General features: G+C 45.9%; 1 protein-coding gene across 5 annotated transcripts in view; it reads left to right on the forward strand.

Moving 5' to 3' along the window:
• Positions 1–18,611, forward strand: part of LOC126087355 (general transcription factor II-I repeat domain-containing protein 2B) — a 75,556-nt gene that overhangs the window by 41,812 nt on the left and 15,133 nt on the right. For 4 of the 5 annotated variants that reach the window (XM_049904771.1, XM_049904775.1, XM_049904774.1 and 1 more), the window contains exons 7-11: positions 654–708; positions 1,075–1,118; positions 6,663–6,740; positions 15,774–15,830; positions 17,714–17,776. In XM_049904771.1, coding sequence (XP_049760728.1) covers positions 654–708; positions 1,075–1,118; positions 6,663–6,740; positions 15,774–15,830; positions 17,714–17,776 — 297 coding nt within the window. The remainder of the gene's footprint in view (positions 1–653; positions 709–1,074; positions 1,119–6,662; positions 6,741–15,773; positions 15,831–17,713; positions 17,777–18,611) is intronic. The other variant, XM_049904773.1, reaches the window with a different exon arrangement.

An 18,611-nucleotide genomic window follows, 5' to 3' on the forward strand; every position in this document is an offset into this window, starting at 1 on the left:
TGTCACAGTGAGCCCGTGCATTTGGAGTGACGAGATGGCTCAAGCGTGGGGCTGGCATGGTTCACAAGGAGCACGACCAGACATGGGGATGACACCACACCAGGGCTCCGTGCTTCTGCGCCACGGGCTTATCTCAGGCTGAGCTCACTCCTGGGCAACTGAGTATCCCCAGTGCTTTAGCACACAGTGGAGAGGGGGTTAGAGGAGGGGTGTGGCAGGTGACCCAGTGATTGTCATTCCCGATCCTTTGTGTCTTCTTGTAGAATAATAACAATAATGATAGTGATAATAGTGGCAGCCGGCACTTAGCGAGTGCCTGCTACATACACAACAGGCACTGTGCTGAGCGCTTGGCCTGTGTTAATTAATCCTCACACAACCACCATTTTCAGATGAGGAAGCTGAGGCAAGGGCAGGTTTAGTAGCAAGGCTAGGATCCACACCCACGCCTTCTCGTCCCAGTCTGCTCTTCGCCCCACTCCCCATCCTGCCTCCCAGCATGGAGACTGGTGTCTTTCCCACTACTCTTCCACAGTGACCTAGAGCCAGGAGCCTGTTTTCTCGGTATGTGCCTTCAGTTTATAGGCCTTTGGAATGTTAGTCCTGTTGCCAGGTGCTAAAGGAAACTCGTGTATGTCTTTATTCCTGCACAGGTAGTCACGTGACTGTAACAGATGCTGAAAGAGCAGCCAAATCGCCGGGCGAAAGGTAAAGCACACGTCCAGTGGCACTGAAGAATCAAATCCACGGCCAACAGAGAGAGTTAGTTTGTAGACTATGAAAAGGCGGCCTGGTGCCCTGTACCATTTCAAGAGCAACATGAAGGGCTAGTACACTACTCTTCCTTCTTGTGTTCCGTGTTCTTTATTCAAAAGGGTGTTCAGAGTTACAAAACCATGTCCGATAAACAACTTTAATTTTGGAACAGATCATTCAGACAGCTCATGTTAACGCTGAGGCAGTTCTGAGGAGGAATTTGACGGCCTCGGCAGCCAGGCCTTTGAACGCAGCGTGTCTGGTGCGTGTAGTTGCTCTCACCTGCCCATCGTGACCTGGGTTCCCTTCTCCTTTCAGTTGTGGCCCCATCAGAGTGAAAACTGAGCCCATGGAAATGTCTGGTATGTACTGATACTTTTAGAATCATGTATTTGGTAGGCTATCATTTGACCCTTTTGTTTTACTAAAAGAATGGGGACTAAGACACCTCAACTGGGGCCTTGCTAGCGGAAAATTATATTTTACTCAAATACCTAGAAAAGAACCTTCTAATTCAGGAAACACTAGGTACTAAGATATTGGAGTCTCCAGGTGGTGCAAACGGTTGACACACTTAGCTTCTAACCACAAGGTTGGAGGTTCGAGTCTACCCAGAGGTGCCTTGGAAGAAATGCCTGACGATTGACTTCTGAAAAGTCAACCACTGAAAACCCCGTGGAGCACAGCTCCACTCTGATCCACGTGGGGTCGCCATGAGTCGAAGTCGACTCGGCAGCAGCTGGTTTTTGTTAGTTAAGATGTTACCAGGTAGATACATTTGTGGAAGAAATATTACTTTAATCATGTTTAAATTAGGACCTGAGTGAGAAATGAGTAAAAAGTCTTATATGCTCATTTGGAATTTTAACTTGATTTACTGATACAGCAGGATTTTCATTTTTAGCTATGTCTTATTTTATGGCTTCCTTACAGTTTTCTGTTATTTCTTGAAGTCCTACAGTATGTGTACATTATTATGAAAACCTATTGTGGGGAGTCCCTCCTCGTGGGTGAGGGTAGCTGGCCTCCATCCCTGCCTGTCCCCACTCCACAAAAAAAGAAAAATGGCGTTAATTAGAGCAAAGATACTAAAAGGTTAAGAGTAGAAAAAAAATTTAAAGAGCCAAATGTTCAACCAAGGAATGAGAAAATATTAAAAGCATTAAAAATGAAAGGTTGGAAAATTTAAAATAAGTACATAAAAAACTGAAACTCAAAAAGATAAAAATGAATACAAACTGGCTGTAAGAAGGTAAAACTAGAATTTAATCATGCTTATGAAAAACTGGCAACCAATTGCTGTCAAGTTGCTTCCTGCTGATGGCAACCCATGTGTGGTGCAGAAGAACTATGCTGCATAGGGTTTTCAGTGACTGGTTTTTCAAAAATACACTGCCAGGCCTTTCTTCTGAGGTGCCTCTGGGGGCATTCGAATCTCCAACCTTTTTGGTTAGCAGCTGAACGCGTTAACTGTTTGCAACACCTAGGGACTCAAAGCAACCTAGAAATATGAAATACACAGTTCAAAATATAGTTAAAATTAAATCCATGAGTATCTGAAAGAACAATATTAGTGTTAAGGGAAAAAGAAATGGAAAAAGGGAAAATAGCAACTTAAGTGAGAGTGAAACGGAAGGCTGACCACCAGCTTCCCTAAATCAGTCAAGACATGATTCCTGCCCCCCTTCTGGAGCAGCTTCACGTTTGCCCTTCTGCCTCTGGAACCCCTTGGCCCGGAGGCCTTAGGAGGACCCGCAGGAGGGGAGCCGGGGGCGTGGAGCAGACTGGTCCCCTGGCGGGGGGAGCAGGGGGCGTGGAGCAGACTGGTCTCCTGGCGGGGGGAGCAGGGGGCGTGGAGCAGACTAGTCTCCTGGGGAGGGGGGGAGCAGGGGGCGTGGAGCAGACTGGCCTCCTGGCGGGGGGAGCAGGGGGCGTGGAGCAGACTAGTCTCCTGGGGGGGGGGGAGCAGGGGGCGTGGAGCAGACTGGTCTCCTGGCGGGGGGAGCAGGGGGCGTGGAGCAGACTGGTCTCCTGGCGGGGGGGAGCAGGGGGCGTGGAGCAGACTAGTCTCCTGGGGAGTGGGGGAGCAGGGGGCGTGGAGCAGACTGGTCTCCTGGCGGGGGGAGCAGGGGGCGTGGAGCAGACTAGTCTCCTGGGGAGTGGGGGAGCAGGGGGCGTGGAGCAGACTAGTCTCCTGGGGAGTGGGGGAGCAGGGGGCGTGGAGCAGACTAGTCTCCTGGCGGGGGGAGCAGGGGGCGTGGAGCAGACTAGTCTCCTGGGGAGTGGGGGAGCAGGGGGCGTGGAGCAGACTAGTCTCCTGGGGAGGGGGGGAGCAGGGGGCGTGGAGCAGACTGGTCTCCTGGGGAGGGGGGGAGCAGGGGGCGTGGAGCAGACTGGTCTCCTGGGGAGGGGGGGAGCAGGGGGCGTGGAGCAGACTGGTCTCCTGGCGGGGGGGAGCAGGGGGCGTGGAGCAGACTGGTCTCCTGGGGAGGGGGGGAGCAGGGGGCGTGGAGCAGACTAGTCTCCTGGGGAGTGGGGGAGCAGGGGGCGTGGAGCAGACTAGTCTCCTGGGGAGGGGGGGAGCAGGGGGCGTGGAGCAGACTGGTCTCCTGGGGAGGGGGGAGCAGGGGGCGTGGAGCAGACTGGTCTCCTGGGGAGGGGGGGAGCAGGGGGCGTGGAGCAGACTGGTCTCCTGGCGGGGGGGAGCAGGGGGCGTGGAGCAGACTGGTCTCCTGGGGAGGGGGGGAGCAGGGGGTGTGGAGCAGACTGGTCTCCTGGCAGGGGGGAGAAGGGGGCGTGGCGCAGACTAGTCTCCTGGGGACGGGGGGGGGGAGCAGGGGGCGTGGAGCAGACTGGTCTCCTGGCGGGGGGAGAAGGGGGCGTGGAGCAGACTAGTCTCCTGGGGAGGGGGAGCCGGGGGCGTGGAGCAGATTGGTCTCCTGGCGGGGGGAGCAGGGGGCGTGGAGCAGACTAGTCTGGCGGGGCGGGGGGGGCTTTCACACCTGCCATGCTGCCCTAGAACGTGGAGGCTTTTTTGAGTTGGTCTCTTTCCCACAGATGAGTCCGACACTCCTCCTCTGTCATCCCCAAGGGACCCTCCTTGTGTCCCTCACACCCACCTGTTAGCATGTCCGCATTGAAGCGCCATCTCAAATGACAGAGTCTTGAAAAAATGGCGCCTGTTCGTTTTTCCGTGGTTCTGAGTAAAACCAGCACCAGGTAATGGGAAGAAACGAGCCAAGAATTGCAGCTGTGTAGAATTTAGCTGTAGGATCTTCATCTTGTCCACAGACATGCCTGCCTTAAACTCTTACCAGTTTAATTTTAGCCCCAAAGGCTTTTCAAGACTCAAGTATATCCTGCCTGTGTCTTGGGTAGTCACAAGAGAATTTAAAACCCCCAAGCTACAGGCTCTTCTGAGTAACTGGGAAGCCAGTGAGGTGGTGTGAGGAGTTATGAGTCTCTCGGGGGGCCGTTTGTGGACCCCACAGACCCACGGCTTCCCCTTTCCTCACCAGCTGTTGGGGCGGGTGTTTCTTATCCCCCCCGTAAAATAGGCCTCCTTTGTTGAGGGCTCTCTTAGGAGATGTGTCTCAGTGTGGACAAAGCTACGCTTCCCATTGGGTGACTTTCCACAGTGGGTGTCATGGAATAGTATAAAAGTTACACATGCTTGAAATTAAAAAAACTCCAGACTAGAGGTCCAGGTGGTGATGAGTGAGATGGCCTTTGCCTTTCACTCTCTCCTCTCAAAAATCCACCCAGACTCTGCCTGCACACCCAGGCCCTGTGCACTGGGGGGGCAACGGTGCAGCCGTCTGGTGAGAGTTCTTTCAGGTCGTTTGTAGACAAGCACATGGATAACATTTGTCTCTTTTATGCGTAATAGGCCTCTCTGTCAATTTTCCACTCATCTTTTTCATGAGATTACCTTCTTGTCCCATAATTCTAAGCAATTCCCTCTACTTAATCTTTATTTCATGAGTATGGCCATCAGCCGTGTCCATTCTGTCCCTCAGTTCTTATGCCGAATTTTTCCTTTTGGCAGCTACCCTTTTACACACTGTCCTCACGCCACAGAGCTGTGAGAAGTTTCAGGAGACGCCTGAGAACTTGTGAATTAGTGCTCACGGTGAATCCCGAACTACGCCACGATTTTTGCTTTTACTATTTATCTTAGTTACTTAGTGCTACTATGACAGAAATACCACAAGTGGGTGGCTTAAACAAACATTTATTTTCTCACAGTTGAGGAGGTTAGAAGTCTGCGTTCAGAGTGCCAGCTCCAGGGGAAGGCTCTCTCTCTCTGTGTCGGCCCTAGAGGAAGGTCCTTGCCTCTTTTTAGCTTCTGCTCCTGGGCAATCTTGATGTGGCTTGGCATCTCTCTCTCCATCTCTGCTCAGCTTGCGTGTTTAATCTCTTCTTTATCTCAAAGTAAATTGACTCAAAATACACCCTACACTAACCCTTCCTCCTTAACGTAATAAAGACACCCATTTCCAAATGGAATTTTAACCACTTTTTTTATACCACAGGTATAGAGATTAGGATTTACAACACATATTTTGGGGGGACATAATTCAATCCTTAACGCTATTAACATTAATGGATAAATTATATGTAAAGTTTTTATCAGTTATCTGTTGCTGTATAAAACCCCATACCCATTGCCGTCAAGTCGATTCCGACTCATAGCGACCCTATAGGACAGAGTGGAACTACCCCATAGGGTTTCCAAGGAGTGGCTGGTGGATTCAAACTGCCAACCTTTTGGTTAGCAGTTGTAGCTCTAACCACTGCACTGCCAGCGCTCCAGTGTATAAAAACCCAAAACCCCAAATTTAAGGGCTTATAACAATGATGCTTTTTCACAATCCTGTGGGTGGTCTGGGCCAGCTTGGCTGGGCTGCGTGGCTGTCCTGCGGGCTCACTCCCCTTGTGGCCTCATCCTCTGGGAGGCTGGCCCAGGCCTATTCCCATGGCGATGAGCTTCCAAAAGCAGCCAGCATCCTTCAAGCTCCCGCCTCCATCCCATTAGCTGACGTCCCGTTGACCAAAGCAAGTCACAGGGCCAGGCCCAGCTTCCAAGGGTGGGGAAGTAGACACCACCCCCAGAAGAGGGTTTGCGGGAAAGCCACGTTGCACAGGGGCACATGTCCTGCGATGGGAGAAACCCATGGCTTATTTTCACAGCCTTCACTCTTCCCTTTCGGGAGCTTTTGGTTTTACTGAGGTAGTTTCCCCAGGCTTTGAAATCATTTCATTTCATTTCATTACAGAAGAACACGTTACAGTATTTCAGGTAAATGCATGTGTACATTCAGCCATCTCGGGAGGGAAAGATTCCCAAATCTGGGACCAGGCCTGGGAACTGGAACCCTCCCTCTCTCTCCCTTCCTCTGTTTCTCCCTGTCCTTCCTCCCTTCTTTCCTTCTCTACAACGTCCACAGTATGTTCTGTGAAGTAGACGTTATGTGATTTGGACAGTGTGTGAACACTGTATTGTTTTCTGAGGCAAATACCTGCCCTCAGCAGTTTGCGGCACCGTTATACCTGGCTGCGCTATTGCTTTGTGCCCAGAAGACACAAGACCCCTGTGCTGCCCAGAGAGCTGTTGCGTTCGCTACATCTGGTTACGTCTGGTACATCCCACTCGTCGATCGGGATTTCTGAGTTCTCTTATAACCTGATGGGACCACGGACATACACACGGTCAGACGTTGCCCGAATGGATGTTAGGTAGCGCGTGGCTGTGTTGATAAACCAAAGTTGTTCAAAGCCAGTGAACTACAAGCTCTTCTGCTGATCTGTAATCAGAACAGACCTGGAGGTTCTGTCAGCTGGTGGTGTTTCTGTTGGTGCGTTTGACCTGACATATCATTTTATGGTTTCCCCTGCATCCCCAGGAATTTCCCTGAAGGCAGCAGCGGTGTCAGTCAAGAAAGAATCAGAAGATGCTAATTACTATCAGTGTAATTTACAAGGTAACGCTGCTGTATAGTCATTTTCTTCTCCAAAAGCTGTGTGTGATGGAAAGTTTTATTTACCACCCATCTAAAAAACAGGTGGAGAGTAATAAAGATTTTGTGTATTTTTGCCTAGCATCTAGCATACTGCCATTTAGAATAAACAGTTTTAAAATCAGATTCTGTTTAGCCTGGTCCCATATGCTCTTGGGCAAACGTGAATCTCTATATTTCCTGGTGCATTTTACTTGAGTTTGTCTATTAGATAATCTTATTTCGTGTGTTCTGAAATATTTCGCCCTTACCTTCTCCTAGCTAGTTCCTGTCCAGCTTGCCCCCTGTTGCTGGGAAATACTAAAAGGTAAAAGAGGTGGAGATAAGAGCCAAGAAATTCATGACAGTCACCTCATTGTCACCATGCAAGTTAAACAGGGAGCGGACGACAACTCCTACCAGATACACAGGCTTTTAAAGTGTGGCATGGGCAGTGGTCATGCGATTTCGTGGCTCCCCGCCCCCCCCAACACACACAGAACCAGTGTCCTTTTGGGCACCAGCTGTCATTCTTTTGACCCTTGTACGGCTCGCAGACCCTTCCGCCGTCCTTGAGAAAAGCTGCGAAGGTGGGCAGTGCAGGGAAGACTGGCAGTTTGTCCAGTGTTGGCTGCTTCCTGCAAAATCTGAACTTTGAAATTTTCCTACAGCATTAGGTAGCTCTGTAAGGTTTTTGTTTATTACTTCTGCTTGTTTTGTTTTTAAATTTTATTGTGATAAAATACATCGAAGGCCCTCTGGGTGACACAAACAGTTAGGTGCTCTCAACTACAAGGTTGGCGGTTGGAGCCCACCTCTTGGCACCGGGGGGCACAGGCCTGGTGCTCTGCTTCTGAGAGGTCACAGCCTTGAAAACCCTATGGGGCAATGCTACTCTGCACACACACCAACAAATCCATGCAGCAGGAAGTTTGCCATCCTAACCGTTCTCCAGCATACATTTCATTCAGTATTTTCAGTGTGGCCCAACTTGCACCATTATCAACCTCCAGGGTGTTTTCATCACCCCCTGCAGAAGCTCAGACTGTCAGCAGTTACTCCCCGCTGTCCCCGCCCAGCCCTGCATCGCGTCTTTCTGTCTCTCTGAATTTGCTCCATACACTTTTACCAAGAAACTTTTTTCATAAAATCTAAAGGCAGCGACCAGTGAGTATTTCTGTTGTCATGGCTTTGCCCTGGACCATGCCCTCCCACCCTGCCCAGCCCAAGGGTATCCCTTGTGACCAGTCTCCTTTCTGGTTAGGGGTTCCCATCTCAGTTCACCCCACTATTAGAACTGCTCTTTGACAACTGGGGTCTGCCCATGTCCCTCCCCTGCCCACACACCATCTGTGGCTCCCCAGTACGTGTAGAGCCCCAGTTCACTCCAGCATTCCTACCCCTCTTTCCTCCTCCCTCCTCTACCGTCCCCCTCACCTCCTCACTCACTCGTCCGCCTCCTCGCACCCTCACTCTTCTGATACACACTGTCCACTGTCCAGTGTGATTCCTTAAACTGGTCCCGATCCTCCCTCCACTGGGGTTTTTTTTTTAATATTTTACTGAGTTTTTGGTGAAAATTTACATAGCAAATTAGATTCCCATTTAGCTATTTCTGATACGTATTATTCAGTGACATGGTTACATTTTCCACGTTGTGTCCACATTCTCATTATTTCTGTTCTAGTTCTGCTTCCCTTAACCCAGCTTCCCTGTTCACCTCCCCCTCGCCGCCGCCCCACATTCTCATCTTTGCTTTAGAGTAAATGTTGACTGTTTGGTCTCATAGATGATTTTTGTTGTTGTTTGAATTAAAAGAAGCGCAAGACTCACAGATGATAATGTTTATTTTATGAGTCAATCTGTTATTTAGCTGAAAGGTGACCTCTGGGAGTAGTTTCAGTACAAAGTTTAAAGAGTATCTCAGGGCAGTAGTCTTGGGGGTTCATCTAGCCTCTGCTGGTCTAGTAAATCTAAGTCTGGCCTTTTTTGAAGAAATTGAGTTTTGTTTTACAATTTTGTCCCGCTCCACCTGGGACCATCTCTTGTGGCCCTGGTCAGAACGGTTGATGATGATTGCCAGGCAGCATCTAGTTCTTTGGGTCTCAGGATAGGTGAGGCTGTAATCTGTGTAGGCGGTTGGCCCTGTAGACTAGTTTCTTGAGTCTTTGGTTTCCTTCTTTCTTTTTTCCAACCAGTAGTTGTATCTTAGACGGCTGCTCACAAGCTTATAAGACCCCAGACGCTACTTACCAACCTAAGATGTAAAACAAAGTCTTTATAGGCTGTGTTGTGCCAGTTGACTGAGATGTCTATGAAACTGTGGTCCTGACCTTCAAACCCAGTAAACCAATCCTGCGAGGTGTTTGGTGATGTCTGGGAGGTATCCGTGACTGTGCCCCCCATGTTCTTTATTATGCATATGAATATGTGTGTAGCACACACAGACATGTGTATTGCTGTGCCTACAGGTACCCTGACATATGCTCATGTATATACAGACATAACCTTTCTGTACTCACACATGCAGAAGTATCTACCTGTGTAACCGCTCACGTATTTTTTGGTTATAACTGCTGTTGCCAAATTGTATATGTTACAGCATGTCTTAGTCGTCTAGTGCTGCTGTAACAGAAATACCACAAGTGGATGGTTTTAACAAAGAGAAGTTTATTTTCTCATAGTAAAGTTGGCTCAAAGCCCTAATTCAGGGTGTCAGCTCCAGGGGAAGGCTTTCTGTCTCTGTCGGCTCTGGAGGAAGGTCTTTCTCATCAATTTTCCCCTAGACTAGGAGCTTCTCTGTGCAGGAACCCTGGGTCTAAAGGACATGCTCTGTTCCCGGTGCTGCTTTCTTGGTGGTATGAGGTCCCCCACTCTCTACTTGCCTCCCTTTTTATCTCTTGAGAGATAAAAGGTGGTGCAGGCCACACCCCAGGGAAACTCCCTTTAGGCTGAATCAGAGATGTGACCTGGGTAAGGGTGGTGGTATAATCCCACCCTAATTCTCTTTAACATAAAATTACAGTTAGAAAATGGAGGACAACCACAGAATACTGGGAATCATGGCTTAACCAAGTTGATATGCACATTTTGGGGGAACACAATTCAATCCATGACACAGCATTTACCAGTAATGCCCCTTATTCTTGTGTGTTTCTTAGTGTCATCATTTCCCTTGTTAAGTTGTGCTCACTTCACCCACATGCAGTGTTTCCTTTCCCATCACCACAACTGACAGGTGTCAACTGTCTAGAGAGTGGTTCCCCCTCTATCCCCCTCCTGTCCCTGGTAACTACCAAAGGACATTGATTTCTGTATATATACCTATTTTTGTCTTTTTATGAAAGTGGGATCATACAGTATTTGTCCTTTTAGGCTTGATTTATTTCACTCAGCATAATGTCCTCCAGATTCATCCATGTTATGTTTTGTGACTCATTTTTCTTTATTGTTGAGTAGTATTCCATTCTATGTAAGTACCACGATTTGTTTATCCATTCATCTGTTGATGGACACTTTGGTTGCGTCCATCTTCTGCTACCGTGAGCAGTGCTGCAGTGAGCATGAGTGTGTATATGTCTATTAGTGTGATGGCTCTTATTTCTCTAGGATGTATTCCTAGGAGTGGAATTGCTGGATCCTATGGTATTTCTATTTCTGGCTTTTTGAGGAAGTGCCATACCGTTTTCCATAGCAGTTGTACCATTTTACAATTCCACCAGCAGTGGATAAGAGTTCCCATCTCCCCGTACCCCTCCCAGCATTTGTTGTTCTCTCTCTTTTTTTTAAATCAGTGTCATTTTTGTAGGGGTGAGGTGGAATCTCATCGTGGTTTTGATTTGCGTCTCTTTTTTTTTTAATGGCCAGTGACGCACTGGGGTTTCTATACGCTGACCCCTCTGTGCAGATCCCTTCAGACTCTGCAGACTTCGAGTGAAATTCCGCCTTGGGTACGTTCTGGCCACGGGCAGTGTCTCAGTGCCTGCGGAGCCTCCTCAGAGCTCCAGCTGCACAGTGTCTGCTGTAGCCTGGTGTGCACTGAAGCCCGCTGTGGACTGTGAGAGCGCCTCGCGGAGACGCTGCCTCTTCCTCAGGGGCTTTGTGCGCACAGGCCCTCGCAGGTGTCCCTCACCCAGAGCCAGCATGCCCTCTGTAAAGTCCTGTTGTTCTGAAAAAGTACTTAGAATAACACTACATCTTGACTCCCAGAGGATACATTTCTGAACTGAAACAACCTTGGCGACAGTCAGGATGTGTACATTTGGGGATGGAGTTCTTGTCAACTGTGCTCCCAGAGGCAGCAGGGAACAAAGAAGTGATTACACAGGCATACCTGCGGTTGTTAACGTTTTTCAGAAAGAATTACATTATTTTAAGAAAAAGTACTTAGGTTAAATGTGTAATTACTGATCTTTGTGTGCTTGGCTTGGAAATGACAGCAGTATTCAAGATACGCTCTCTGTAGGACTCTGGAAGCTGAGCAGCTTCCTTCTTGATACCAAAGCAGGTAAAATTGTTCGACATCTTAGACCATTCCAGGGCACTGAATGTTTCTGTAACCATTTAGGTTAAATACTCAAATACTTAAGTACTAGTATTGGTGTCTTCATATATTCTTTAAGCAAGGGAGAACTTTTAAAGTCCATTGTCGAGTCAGCCTCGATTCATGGTGACCCTGTGCGCAACGGAACAAAACGCTGCCCGGTCCTGCGCCATACCCAGGATCAGTTGCAGATCAGGCCGTTGGGGTCCACCGGGTTTTCTTCCTAGTCCGTCTTAGTCTGGAGGCCCCACTGAAACCTGTCCAGTATCATCACAGCACATAAACCTTTACCAACAGACAGGTGGAGACAGTGCATGAGGTACGTTGGCTGGGAATTGAACCTGGGTCTCCCCCGTAGAAAGTGAGAGCTCTACCACTGAAAAATCCGTAAAGCTAACACATGTGAAAAGCTCAGAAAGGTGCCTGGTGCTTGGGGGGCACCCAGTGATGTCAGCTGAGGTTCCACAGAGCTCAGAAGCCCGATCCTCCCCTGCCTCCAGAACCTCAGCCTCTGTGTGCAGGACAAACCTCTCAGGACCCCCTGCCCCCATCCAACCCACACACCTAGGCCCAAGGGGAGCCCCCAGAACCCCCATGAGTCCTCTGACCCCCATGGCCAGTGCTCCTGGGGCTGGAGGGTGCACAGTACAAGCTTTGGCAAGACGCATTTTGCCTGGGCTAACCCGAGGTGCACGGACTGAGGAATGTCAGGACCGTTCAGGTTTCCTTCTGGATGACATGATTTGGGGAAGGAGTCTTTCAGGCAGAGGGAAAAACGGATGCAAAGGCCCAGGCCAAGCAACGAAGGTTGTCTTCCTCACCTCCTGTCACTCTACACTCATTCTTCTGCCTCCCTCTTCCCCACCTGAAGGAGCCTTGTGGTTACACTGTGGTGACCCCATGACGCAGGGCAGCCTTCTTGGCTTAAGGTCAACTGATGATCAACCTCAATCCCACTTTGCCTCATAACACAGAATATGTTACAGGTCATGGACATCTTCGGGGGCCATTACACTGTCTGCCAAAAACCCAGTGAGTAATTTATGCCAATAAATTAAGTAAACCTAGATGAAATGGACAAACTCCTAGAAAAAAACAAACTATAGAAAATGACTCAAGAAGAAATCAAAAATTTGAATAGACACGTAACAAGTGAAAAGATTGAATCAATAATCAAAAAACTTCCCACAATAGAAAACCCAGGACCAGATGGCTTCACTGGTGAATTATCAAACTTCTAAAGAATTAACACCAATCCTTCACAAACTCTTCTAAAAAACAGAAGATGGGGGAACTATTCTCCATTTGTGTTATATGGCAAATATTACCATGATACCAAAACCAGAAAAAGATACCATAGGAAAACTACAGACTACAGATAACTATCCTTATGAATATAGACAAAAATCGTCAACAAAATACTAGAAAATCGAATTCAGCAGCATATATAAAGGATTATGCCCCTGACCAAGTGGGATTTATCCCAGGGATGCAAGGCTGGTTCAACATACAAAAATCAATCACTATAATACACCTTATTAATAAAGGACAAAAACCTCTTGATCATCTTAATAGACACAGAAAAAGCATTTGACAAAACCCAACCCCCTTCCATGATAAAAACACTCAGTGACCTAGGAATAGAAGGAATAAAGGACATCCACAAAAATTCTACAACTGATGTCATACTTAAAGCTAAAAGACTGGAAACTTTCTGCTTAAGATCAGGAACAAACGAGGGTGTCCAGGCTCACCACTTTTGACTCGATATTATACTGGAGGTTCTAGCCACATACATGTACAAAAATAAATTCAGTTTCTGTAAACTAGAAATGAGCAATTTGAAAATAAGAAAACATTGAGATCCATCACTTTCACCATGTTGCATCGCCTTCACACTGTCCATTTCCAAACTTTGCGTGTCACCCCAAACGGAAACTCAGTGTGCCTTCAGCGGCAACTCCCATTTCCCATGGAATGATTGCTTTTTTTGTTTTTTTATATTGTACACACAACATAAAATTTACCGTTTTAACAATTTTAAAGTGTAACATTCAGCGATATTTAGTATGCTCACGGTGTTATATAACCATTACACTCCCTGGCTCTAGAACATTTGGCAGTGCCCCGGAAGGAAGCCCCTTGCCCACTAAGTAGTCACTCTCCTCCCCACCACCAGCCAACCAGGTCCTGTGGTAGTTCTCTGTTTAACGTTTTATGGACCGTGCAACTGTTTTCCACGCAGCGGTGGAGCTGCTTTTGAAAACAGTTTGGCGGTTCCTCAGAAAGTTGAGTTACCACGTGAGCCAGCAGTTCCGTTCCTAGATATATACCCAGGAGAACTAAAAACATATGTCCACACAAAGACTTGTACATTGTTTACAATAGCCAGAGAGATGAAACAACCCAAATGTCCATCGACTGATGAATGGATCCAATATTTTATTGTAGTGGTTACAAAACGACAGTTTTCCGACCCCACACTCCTCCGCAGGTGACAGTTACCGTCTGGCGTTTTGTGGTCAGCAACAGATGCCTTTTTGCAGTTGGTCTGCTCAAATCGGGATCCCAGCAAAGCCCACACATTGCATTTGGCTGATAGATCTCTTAAGTCGTTTTTACTATAAAACAGGTTTCTTTCCATCTTTTTGTTTTTTGTTTTTTTTTCTTGCCAGAATCATCAGTGGGTGCTAGATCTACAGAATTTTAGATAAGGAGCAGAATATTTGCATGATTTAAAAGTTTCTCCCCACAGCCTGCTTGTTAGTTGCAAGAGAGGAAAAAAGCAATAATTACACAGTGGAAAAGCCAGACAGCACTTTGCCCAGGTGGTAAGAATTAACACCACCAGGTGAGACATTCTGAGGAGGACACAGTGTATGTCTGGCATCTTCTCTCCCAGGACGCAAAAGCTGAATCATAGCGATGCCTCGAACACACCCCAGATGAGGAGCATGCTCATGGGGGGGAAGGGCAAGGAGGGGTCTTATTCTTCAAAAATGTCAGTGCTACAAGAGACAAAGAAAGACTGTATAGAAATTGTTGAACGGGAACCTAAACTGCTGTGTAAACCTTCACCGAAAACACAATGAACTATTAGAGACAAAGACTCTGCAGCTGCTCCGGATTAAAGGAGACTAAAGGGACGTGACAACTAAGTACAACTGCTGACCTCAGACTGCTTCCTGTGGCGGGGTGGGGGCTATAAAGGGCAGTTAGGGCGGTAGCCTACAAAATTGGCTTATGAATGTGTAGTGGTAGAATAGGTAAAAGTATGATATCAAAGTTCTTGATTTCTGTAACTTGACTGTGACTGTAAGAGAATGTCGTTATTAAGAAATAGTCACTGAAGTATTTGGGGAAAAGGACTACGAGGTATGTAATTTTCCCCCAAATCGTTCAGAAAAAGAAAAAACATGTATATATACGTCTCTGTCTTGATAGGGAATGAGTGATAAACGGGGTCAAATGTTAATGACGTGATTTGGATAAGGGTGTCTGGATCTTCTTTTACTATTTTTACTTTGCAATTTTTCTCTTAAGTTTAAAATTATTTTCAATTTTTTTTAAAGATATTAGACAATTGGAGAAATTTGAACAATGGCTAAGTATCAAAACCTGTTGCCATCGAGTCGATTCCGACTCATAGTGACCCTATAGGACAGAGTAGAACTGTCCCATAGGGTGTCCAAGGAGCAACTGGTGGATTCAAACTGCGGACCTTTTGGTTAGCAGCTGAATACTGTCACCACCGCGCCACCAGGCTAGGTGATAAATATTATTGTTAATTTGTGGGGGGGGGGGGGCGGGCGGTAATCATGATAGAAGGAGCCCTGGTGGTGCCGAAGTTACAGCATTCAGCTGCTGACTGAAAGTTTGGTGGTTCAGACCCACAAGCCGACCTCACCCTGCTCCCTGCAGTGGCTTCCTTCTGTAGTTAATTCTGCTCTGAACTGTAGAGTTGCTGTGGGTCAGAATTGACCCTACGGCAGTGGGTTTTGGTTTTCTAACTGTGATATTGTGGTGATGTTAAAGAGAAAGTCCTTACCTCTTAGCTAGACACACTGAGGTAGTTGCTTATTTAATCCTATGATTTCTAGAATTTACTTTAAATCACCAGTGGGGGTGGAGGGGTGGGCACAGATGAAGCAGGATTCTGGGAGTTGATTGTTGGCACTGGGTATGGACATGTGGGCTTCATTACACGATCTCTCTGCTCTTGTGTCTGTTGGAAATTTCCAAAGTAAAAATAAAATTAAAAAGCTGAAGAGTAAAGAAAGGAATCAGATCATTTGTTTGAATTTTATTTCAAAGAGTCAAAGTATTTCATCTGTATTCCTGTATGGGTCTTGAATTGTTTGCACTGTATTCAGTGGTTTCTTTTTTGTATGTATTTGTGTTTTTTATATTTTTATGTATTTGTATATGTATGTATGTATATTTGTAACTCCAGACACTGTTTCTTTTCATTTCAGGAAGCCGTCATTCTTCCTCCAGCAGTGACGTGATAGAAATGGAGTTACCAATGGAAGGTTAGAAAAACGAGACATTTTACTACATGTTTTTTGGCTTACAGTATTTTGCAGAGAACACACTCTTTTAAACACCCGTTTGAATAAAGAAGGTGGTTTGCCGGTGTGCCTTGTTGTAGAAGTGGCTGCATCCTTGTGTTAAGCTGCGCTACTGAGGGTCTCCTACTCTGACTGTCCTGGTCTGTAAGCGATACTACAGAAAGAGCCTGGGTGCAGAAGTTAGGTGCTCATTTTGCCTCTTGGGTGTGGCATACGAAAATTCTTCTGGACAGACTGGAATAGTATTTTAGGAAATTCTTGAATCAGAAGTGAAATTTGATAGTACTTTCTGCCCATGCACGTCTAGATCTTAAGCGCCCTGTTTAAGGCCTGAGCTCTTAAGGTGGTTGATTTGTCCAACGTCTCCAAATCTGGAGGCCTGAAACACCAGTGTCAATTCACAGGCAAGATTATTCTGCCTTCAGGAATTGTATATTTTAGCACCAAAGCCATTTTGTGTTTTTCTTGAAGTCAGGAATGTTCTCCAGAGAGCTGGTTTGCGGTTGTCTTTTTTTTTAGTAGCTTTTCTGGTTTGGGGGTTGGAGTTTTCTGTTGGGGAGGAGGGGTCTAACTGCCTCCTGACAATTCATGCAGTTCTCTGACCCAGGAGAATTTTGATAGAATGCACCCAAAGGAGGAGATTCTTCCGTGACAGAACCCAGTTTGACAATTGTTGATTCACTCAGAAAATTAGGTATCTTGAACTTAATTGCCTGAAGCCAAGAAAGCAAGTTGACTCTGTGATTACATAACTTCCTTTTACTTTTTGTTTGTTTTCTTTTTCTTAAACTCCATCTTTGACCTTCTTTGAGTCAGGTGGGAATAAATCTTTTCAAGTTCAGTTTGAATTTGTTTCTCTTTCAAACCATTTTACTTTCCTTTGTTAGAGCTTATTAAGATATTGATTCCCTGGTCTTTTTTTTTTTTTTAATATATAAATGGATAGGTAGTATTTAGAAAAAAAGATGACCTCCGTAGAAGGCAGTTGTAGAAATGGTGTTCAATAGAGACTCAGAATTATTTCATTGGATACTGGCCTTCGAAGTACTTGGTTTTCGAAGAGATTTTTATTATCATAGTACAGTGGCAAGTCCGTTTATAATAGAGCTGAATTAGTTTGGGTGTTGTTGTTTTAACTTTTTATTTTGAAAGAAGTATCAATTCGCAGGAAGTTGCAAAAAAATAGAGAGGTCCCATGTACCTTTGCCTAGGTTTCTCCAAAGGTTGGCCTTAGCGAACACAACCACAGTACAAGATCAAAGCAGCAAATGTGAGCTCTAGTCTTTCTTCCTTACTTACAATTAATCTTTGGTAATTAAACCTTTTTTTTTTTAAAGTGAGCGAGAGCGGGGTGAGGTGACCTCCAGCCAGGCAGGGGTCTGTTTCTCTCCTCCCTAGGATTTGTTTGTATCTTCTGTCCGAATACAGAACTGAATATGTGTGTCATAATCTTTGTCCAGCAGAAAGGATAACATATGAGTCACCCTGGGGTTGCCAACAGGAAGAGAGGAGAACTATTAACCAAAGCAAATGACTTTTTATCCTAGTAATTCCTGATGACACCAGGAAAACACTACGACCACATGAACCCTGTTACCCTAAATAGAAGGATATTCTGTGCCCATTACTGTGGGTGACTCTGCTTTGTTCAACAATATCTGAATGTTTCTCATCTTATCTCTTTTTAAAATTAAACATTATTTTTACATTTATTAAGTATGAAGTATACTTAAAATGCTAGTTAACTTTAGAATAAGCTACTTTTTTGGTATAAGCCATAAAATGTTGGAATGTGAGAAGAATACTTAATAATGAATGTCATTTTAGAAATTTTTTTTTTAAAGATTCTACTCAGCTTGTCCCTTCAGAAACAAGTGAAGAGGCTGAAGCTGAGGTGAAGGTTGAAGGTGAGTTTCCTGGCCACATTCACGTTGCTCAGTGTGGTTTTCATCCTTTCCAAAAGGATCACTGTAGGGGAAACTGAAATATGTGTGTGTGTAACTGACGAGTCTCTGGGTGCTCCAAATGGTTGACATACTTGGTTGCTAACCAAAAGGTTGGAAGTTCAAGTCCGTGCAGAGACCCCTCAGAAGAAAGGCCTGGCAGTCTACTTCCAAAAAATCAGCCACTAAAAACCCTATGGAGCACCATGAGTCAGAATTGACTGGAAGGCAACTAGTGGTTGTGGTGGGTGTATGACTATAAAAAAAAAAAGCAGCTTGTATTTCCCTCAGGTACCCCAGTGCTTTGGGCTTTTTAGATAACATAATTAAGCCATTTTTAATTAAGCCATGCAAATTAGCACTGGCCCAAAATTGTACCAAACTATGCTGTGTTCAAGTGGGAAAAGACTGAAAGAGCGGACAGGGTGAGGAGACAAAGAAAGGAAAAGGGGGAGGGGAAAGGAAAGGACCCCGTTCACTCACAAACACATTCCATCTCCTCCTGGGCAGTATGATAAAGAGAGTGAAAATGACACCTGGCTGGGACTGGACTGGAATCAGGGAACTCAGTTTAAGTGCAAGTATTTAAATTATGTGAAATTAAAAAAGCAATTTGGTCAAGATTTATTTTTTAAGATCCACTATGTAAGGTTTCTTTAAAATACTTAAAAACTGACATGTAATCCGTATGGTTTTTTGTTTGTGTAAAAACCACATTCAAGAATTATAAGCATATTCTAATCTTCACAATGAAAAGTTTTTTGAAACATTGTTGATTCTCAGGGAAGTGAATGAGACA

The sequence above is a fragment of the Elephas maximus genome, chromosome 12 (assembly GCF_024166365.1).
Source record: "Elephas maximus indicus isolate mEleMax1 chromosome 12, mEleMax1 primary haplotype, whole genome shotgun sequence".
Taxonomy (NCBI): domain Eukaryota; kingdom Metazoa; phylum Chordata; class Mammalia; order Proboscidea; family Elephantidae; genus Elephas; species Elephas maximus.